At 37.2% G+C, this 8,179-nt stretch overlaps 1 protein-coding gene across 1 annotated transcript; it reads right to left on the bottom strand.

Moving 5' to 3' along the window:
• Window positions 1-3,437: 3,437 nt before the first annotated feature.
• On the bottom strand, window positions 3,438-6,643 carry LOC106682585 (uncharacterized; the record flags this gene model as incomplete). The annotated part of the gene is given in 3 exon segments (XM_014423522.2): window positions 3,438-3,660; window positions 5,503-6,401; window positions 6,487-6,643. Coding segments are annotated over 2 exon segments (1,056 nt in total), but the record flags the coding sequence as incomplete, so codon positions are not given.
• Window positions 6,644-8,179: the final 1,536 nt, after the last annotated feature.

Raw genomic sequence — 8,179 nt, 5'->3', positions numbered from 1 at the left:
GTCATGAAAGAATAATAAAAATAAAAATAAATAATAATAATGAAATAAAATAGCAATAAATGAGCAGAGAGACATATAGGACAACATACCTGTCCAAATGAATAAGTTGAACAGACAGAAATATAAAAGCGGAGCGCACAGGAGTGGGGAGGAGGTAAAAAATAATGTTGTTTTTCATAGTTTTGTTTGTAGTTTTAATGATAAAAGGTAAATGTAAATGTTTTGAAATATACGTTATTTTTCATTCCTCCTACCTATACTTTGCTGATTCATAAATTTTGACTAATAATTATACGTAGTTTTCATTATTAGATTTTGGTTTTCAGGCGAAACGAGAGATCAGTTGATAGTAGAAGATGATGGAAAGGGTAGTTTGTCTTACCTGTTTTAGTTTATTGTAAATGGTAGATATAGTAAGATGGTGATCCAGCTTGATTCCTGGGTACACTATGGAGTTAGATGGCACTGTGAGTCACCTCTAATTTGGTAAGAGAGTGTCAAGTAGTCTTAGAATTATTAGCGTGCTGGAAGAAGCTTCAGCTTGCGTGGGTTCTAGGACACAAGGGAATCACAGGTTTTTTCATTACATGCTGATCAGCAGAAAAGGCATCAGAGAAAAGTAGTTCTTGATTGGACATGGAAGAAAGCAGGTAAGGAGTGGAGGGACAGTATAGGGCTGAGACAGGCCAAGATTTTAATAACTAAACCCTCTACTTCTAAAACTAAGTGCCTGCTAGGCCTAAACAGAAACGTTCTTATAGGTTTGTAGCGAGAGGGAGCAAGCGGTGCGACCGCTACTCACCAGAGCGCTCCACCTCGAGCGTCACCGAAGCTCCCAAATTTACTTAATACTTCATTTTGTAAAAAACACATTACCAATCTCTGTAGAATGAATAATAAATGATAACAATGCAATGCACGAACCTATCTCAAGCAGACATGTACCGACCGCTTCTCGGTCACAGCCGCATGGACTAGACCTATAAATATGGGACTCTAAATCCCCCAATTCGATCGTAGATCCACCTCCTTTCCTGGGTCTAGTCATGGCACAGGTGGCGTATACACTGCTTGAGATAGAGAAGTTCATTGCTAATCTATTCTCGCAAAAGTTGTGTTTTTCAGTACGTTCACCTTAAGACGATGGCCAATTTTCTCTCCTTCCATCCAGCAATCTTAGTCCGTCGCTTCATCTCGGCAACTAAGATTGTAACCTAATCCTTAGCGGTTACACTGGTCCGTCCGCTTCATCTCGGCAACTAGTGTAATTTCCCGTCTCTCCCCAGCTCTAGTCCGTCCGCTTCATCTCGGCAACTACAGCTGCACCTAGCCTTATCAGCTTACTGGTCCGTCCGCTTCATCTCGGCAACTAGTAAGCTGGCTCCTATCATGACAGTTCTAGTCCGTCCGCTTCATCTCGGCAACTAGAACTGCTACTCTGCCTCAGACTCTCTCACCTAGACCTCCTCTACCTAGTCAGTGTTCAGGGCTCATTCCCTGGCACGGCCTTCCTTTCTAACCTAATATTGAATACGCCTTGTCGTGGGCCTTCTGTAAAGAAATATCAGGCTGGAGAAATCGCCTAAGACCAGACAACCCCGACAGGTCACAGGAGACTTAAAAGACATCTCAAGATATGTGGAGTAGTTCCTGATGAAACCTGCTGCTTATGTGAACAGGCCCCAGAGACTGCCTTGCAGTGCATAGTAGTACATGGCAGAATTACGGGAAAAGAGGCTTCGCTATGGATTGGGAGTCCCTTTGAACCTTAATTAGAAAATCGAAAAGGTTCCATACAGAGGAATAAGATATATAAAAGAGCCATTCCCTTGGGTTGTCTTAGGGATGGCAAAAAGGACCAACTTGTCGCATTTGTTCACCCACCATTACCAGTACCAGTAGATGGCGCAGTGGTATCCTCCACTCGGAATGAGCGTGTTAATTTAAACTTTTCCCCTTCTGTACAGTAAATATCATGGATTTAAATCGATGTGGATATCTTTCTGTGTAATATCTTCTCATGCAGTTTCTCCCAGTGGCCCAGGACTATAGCGGCGTTGGTTGCTTTTCTGTAGTTGCGTCCTACAATGTCCGCTGTGTAGATTGAAAAGTTGATCGGGGATAAGACTCATCCTTGGGGAATACTAAAGGTCAAAAACTACTTTATACTACATTATACTAGCTTTAATTTGAGTGCTAATAGACATCTATACGTCACATAGTTCCTGAGATAATGATTTCTCAAAATAAATTAACTAACTATTCCTGTCGAACAGATCCGTTACTTAGGACTACATCTCGACAAACGACTGACATGGAATCCTCATACAAGACTAAAAAGACAAGAAACTGCTCGTATATTCCGACTATTGCAACATTTACTAGACAAACGGTCTAAATTGCCAATCCATTACAAAAGACTGATCTTCATGACTATTATAAGGCCTATCTGGACATACGGAGTTGAGCTTTGGGGCTCCACTAAACCATCAAATTCCTCCAGAATCCAATCCTTACAGTCCAAAATCCATCGCAAAATCCTTAATGCTCCTTACTTTGTCACAAATCAAGTCATCCATCAGGATCAATATTCCATATGTTGCCGATTTGCCCAGAACCAGATACCGTTCCTTCCATAATAAACTTCTCGACCACCCAAATCCACTTGTTTCTAACCTGGCTTCTCCTGCATTACCTAATAATCCTCCTAGGCGTCTGAAAAGAAGATGGCCTCGAGTTCTTCCTCTCTAGAAATGTTATTGGAGTTCTATCAGTGGGTAGATTCTCCACATGTTTTTATCATGTTACTATGTCACCTACAGCAAATTTACTTGTTGTATATATGTGTATACAGTTGTAAATATCAATAAATAAATTATTAAAAAAAATAAATAAATAAAAATTAACTAACTACTAATCTTACTAAAGTTGCTTTTTAAAAGCTATATCTCGAAAACCATTGAACTTAAACAGCTCTATTAGGGCTGAAAGTTCAGAAAATTTACTCAACTTTAAATAATGTTCTCTTAGGTTTTCCCTAAAATTTAAACCCACCTTAGATTTGTAATTTTACATTAGTACTACTTTTCATTTTTGAGCTATATTGACAACGTACAGACACACAGAATATTTTTTCGAGAATTGGTTATTTGGATCCAAAGAACTACAAAACGTGAAATTTTCGACTTAATACTTTCCCTTACTATACATTTCATGTTGAAATGAAAGTGATGAAAGTAAAAATATCGAAAGTATTCCGAAATACTAAGTAGTATGTCACATAATTGTATTCACGAATATGTGATTTGGTACGATATTTACCAAATAAAGCTTAACTATGTGGAGGGATGTTTATGTAGAAATCGGTTTCGGGTAGTATCGATATCAAACCTTCAAATGTTTACCACTATTGGAGTTTAATAAAAAAAAAAAAAGAATTTGAAAAAATATAAAAATAATTTTATTATATAATTTTTTTTACAATACTGTACAAAAATATACGAATTTATTACGAAATTACGAACTAACGATGTTGCGATGACGTGTTGATGATATAATGATGATAATACTGATGAATAAAAGATGAGAGCGAGATATAATCAAAATGGATGCGATGATGTACGTCGATGAGATGCCTCACGGTCAGTCAGATACCTCGACCTGAAGCAAAATTTAAACTATTTTAATAAAATTTCATATATTTTACACACACATACAAGATTATCATATTATAAAATAGATTAATGGTGTAGAAGATAAGATTTGTTCCAAGACGGTTCAAAACTATTATCAGACAAGCGGGAACTGCGCAGAAGGTACGTTTCATTCCAAGTTCTGTACCTTACATGAGCTCACCAGTTTGATGATAGTTAAGATTCATGTTGGAACGATCCTGTGGTTATCGATATTTTCCAAATATAGTGGATATTAATGATTTTGAAATATTAAACTCTCAAGTATTGGGATTTACAAACGCTACACTTCTTTAGCTATAAAAAATTCTGTAGTCCATTTATACTCTCCGATGCGGTGTAAAAATACATTTTTATATATTTTCTTTCATTTGGAAACCTACTAGATCAGATTCGGATTGGAATATTGAAAATGTTACTGTGACATCTCAGGCATAAACCAGTTCTTCTGCTTAATGTAGTTTGGGTTGCCTCATAAACAGCATACTTATGACTAGTAAAGAACGATTTCGTTTTAAGCCATTTAAAGTAAATTGTCACAGTATAAAATATTTATTACTTTTTCTCTTACATATTTTAATAATTTTTCCAAGATTTTTATCGTTTTTAATATGTGTTTAATTTTTTCATTATTTCAATTCTAAAACTTTCTCTCTTTTTTTTTCCATCAAACATAAAACAAAATTAAAGTCAAAAGTGTAAAAATTATATGAACATTTTAAATATAGTCAAAAAAATAAACATACAAAAACCCAATATGGTTGTCCTCGATTACAATTTTTAAAAAAACACTCTAACATATGCATACAAAAACTTAAAATAAATAAATATATTAGGCTAAAAGTTATAATTATAAAAAAATATATGAGGAAAATCATAAATATAAAGAAATAATAAGTATATAAATAATATAAAAGTAATGTGATATATAAAAGTAATCGAAATATGTAAAAAAAAAAAAAATCAGTTTCGTCCTTTTAGATTTTGAGCAAGGTTGATCACAGCCAAAAAGAACATTTTTAGAAAGAAGATTTTTCACTATAAATACTATAATACTTTCCTTTACTATATATTCCATAATCAGGTAAGTGAAATTTAAAAAAAAAGCATTGTTTGATTTTAAAATTTCAACCTTGTTATCTTGTTGTCAAGTTTTTTTTTTTTTTAAATTAAATTTGGATTACTTTATTTGATCATACTATAGTCAATCACAAATTGTGTTCGTAGTCTAAGAGTACCATATTTTGTTAGATAGCTTCATATGTTTTAGAAAGATTTACAAAAATTTAATAATAATGTAAACTGTAACGACCCTTGAAGAGTTAAGAGGTTCAATACTTCGTAAGAAAGCACTAGAACACCGGTTATATAAGGAAGTGAATCTTTAAAGATGCCGCTCACAGTAAAAGAAAATAATTATCTTTTGCCATAGCTAAATTTGAACCCAGGTCGTTGGAGTCAGTATTATAGTGTATTACCACTGTGCTACCGCTTTTCCAATAAAAATTAAATATAAAGCTTAAATAAGAACCATTTTTTGTTTGTTTATGTTTAATGGCCCAAAACTTCGCTGGATATCAACGCCATTTATTCTTATTTGCTTATGTTTATATTTTAGAAGAAACCTAGCAATGAAATCACAATATTATTTTTCTATTTTCAGAGAATTTTCATTTTCTTTAAAAATTTAAGAATTGAAAAATTGAAATTCAGGAGTGAGTCCACACTTTTAATAAAGTTAATGGTGACTGAATGTGACTGATGATGTGATTGAATGTTAATGTAACTGAACTTAGATATAGGAACTCACTTAGTGATGGTAGCTGCTCGAGTAGGAAGAGCCACTGCCATGGGACAAAGAGCTGAGACCTGAAGAGCCGTAGTGACCACTGGAGAGGCTGAGACCATGTCCGCTGCTCAGTCCACTTCCCAGACTGAGTCCATGACCACCGCTCAGTCCACTTCCAAGACTGATTCCATGACCACTGCTCAAGCTACCACCATAGCTGCTTCCGTAACTACCTCCATAGCTGCTGCCATATCCACCTCCGTATCCACCTCCATAGCTGCCTCCATATCCACCACCAAGACCTCCACCGAGTCCACCTCCAAGACCACCTCCGAGACCACCTCCGAGCCCGGCACCACCTCCTCCGACCGAAACAGGAATAACTTGGGGAACTACAACGGGCACGGGCTGTGGAACTGGAACTGGCCTAGTAACGGTGACGGGGTAGGGCTGAGGAACGGATACTGGTACGGGTTGGGGAACGGAGACGGGGACGGGCTGGGGCACTGGCACTGGCACTGGGCGGTTAACAGTGACTGGAACTGGCCTGTTAACTGTGACGGGGTAAGGCTGAGGAACTGGAACTGGAACTGGGCGAGGGACGGATACTGGGACGGGTTGGGGCACTGGGACGGGCACGGGGCGGTTCACGGTGACTGGGTACGGCTGAGGAACTGGAACTGCTACTGCGGTGTTAACAGTGTTGACTGTGGTTGGGGTCTGGGAGATCGAGATGCCGCCTCCAAGTCCTCCTCCAAATCCACCTCCAAGTCCGCCACCGAGCCCTCCTCCTAATCCACCTCCAAGCCCACTTCCTGATCCACCACCATATCCGCCGCCGTATCCACCTCCGTATCCTCCACTGTATCCACCTCCATAGCCACCGCCATAACCTCCTTCATAACCACCGCCATAGGAGCCTAAAAAAAAAAAGAAATACGTTTAAGATATTTCATCTGTATCAAATAAAAACAAACGTATCTTTTAATTAACTCAACAAGTTACCTGAGGAAAGGCCAATCCCATGAGATCCTAAGGAGTAACTGCCACTGCCGCTGCCGTAGGATCCTAAGGAGACTCCATGAATCCCACTAAGGACTCCTCTCTTGTCCTTCTTCTCTGCAGCAACCGCTAACCCCACCAGCAAACAAAGTTGCAATATCTACAACACAATATAACTTTGTTACACCGCTGGACATTTTAAATTCAAATTTCATGACCTTATTTATCTCATGGAGTTCAGGAAGACATGTATAAATCGAACACTTGAAAACCCTTGAAAATATTAGGTGAAGTTATTTAGCGACCTAAACTGTGGAAACCTGTTGATGCCTCTGGGCAAAAGAATTTGATCCTAGTATTTCCCTCTGAGAACGATGTAACATGAAAATCCTTCAATATCTTAAGAAGTTGATAGAGGAATATGGAGATCATAAAGAATAAAATGTATCGATGGAAAGCTGCTTGTTCTTGTAGGAGTGGTTTAGATACAAAAAATGAATAGATGCAGAAATCAACCAGAGAATCGATACTTCTGCTAAGAGCATCTATTCCATCACGATGTGCATGGTAATGTTCCAGAACCAGAAAATTGTTCAATACTAATCAATGTGAGGAACGTCTATGGAATTTAAGATCAATTGTTGAAAACAGAAAAAATGAAGATTTATACCACTACAACCCATCAATGGGTCAGGGGTTTAGGGAAGGTACTGGTTCTAGAACAACGGTGTGAAAGGAGGTGATTCGTTCATGATCACACTGAACCACCAGTTTTCTCCAATCAAGGGTACCCTATTTATGTGGTTGGGTGGATCCCAGAGGGCTCCGCCGAACTCACTCACGGCTGTAGTATAACAGAAAATAATTATCTGGCACAGAAGGATTCGAACTCAGATCCTTGGAGTTAGTAGCACAGCGCCTTTACTCACTGAGTTACTCCGGTCCCCCGAAGGCATAGACATTTTTTTTTCCCTTCTGATCGTATACCATGCAGAAAGCAACCATCCTGACGATTATCAGTTGTAAAACCTAACTGAAAACATTAACTAAAGTGGCTTGACCACATACAGGTGGAAAACTATAGATGACTCTGGTAATGAAAAAATCTGCTTCGAGGTTCTCCTAGAGTACAATATATAAGAGAATGTTTGAGAACAAGAAAAGTCTTGAATACTCGATGAAGGAGATAGTGTTAAGAAAACTAATAAATGTATCCATGGAAAGCAACTTGTTCTTCTGATTATACACGATATATAACGCACTCAGTAAAGCGTTTCTTAGTAGACAACTATACTGGAAAGCATTAACTGGAATAGTTTGACCACTAGTAAGCAGGTAGAAACTAAAGATCGCACTGGAAATGAAAAGTTCCTCTTACAGCTTCTCTTCCAGCACGATATATTTTTTTAAAGATTGAAACTACGTTTTTTATCTTTTTGGTTCATTTCAATAATGAATCTTTGAAAATAAACAAAAAAAAAATTAAAATAATTTAACTTATTATTTTTAATTCAACTTTATTTTTCACGAGTATTATTTAATTTTTTTTAAATAAATTTTTGCTAGATTATTTGATGTTACATATATTATTAATGAAATACAAAATTTATATTTATACTGCATGTATATCCCGATTATAGCGACACCTATTTGCCAAACGCTATAAACTTCCTATTTACTACTCAAAACTCTTATA

Source organism: Halyomorpha halys, unplaced genomic scaffold (genome assembly GCF_000696795.3).
Source record: "Halyomorpha halys isolate HHAL.00 unplaced genomic scaffold, Hhal_1.1 Scaffold426.1, whole genome shotgun sequence".
In the NCBI taxonomy this organism is placed as follows: Eukaryota; Metazoa; Arthropoda; class Insecta; order Hemiptera; family Pentatomidae; genus Halyomorpha; species Halyomorpha halys.
This window is presented reverse-complemented; position numbering and strand designations above follow the sequence as displayed.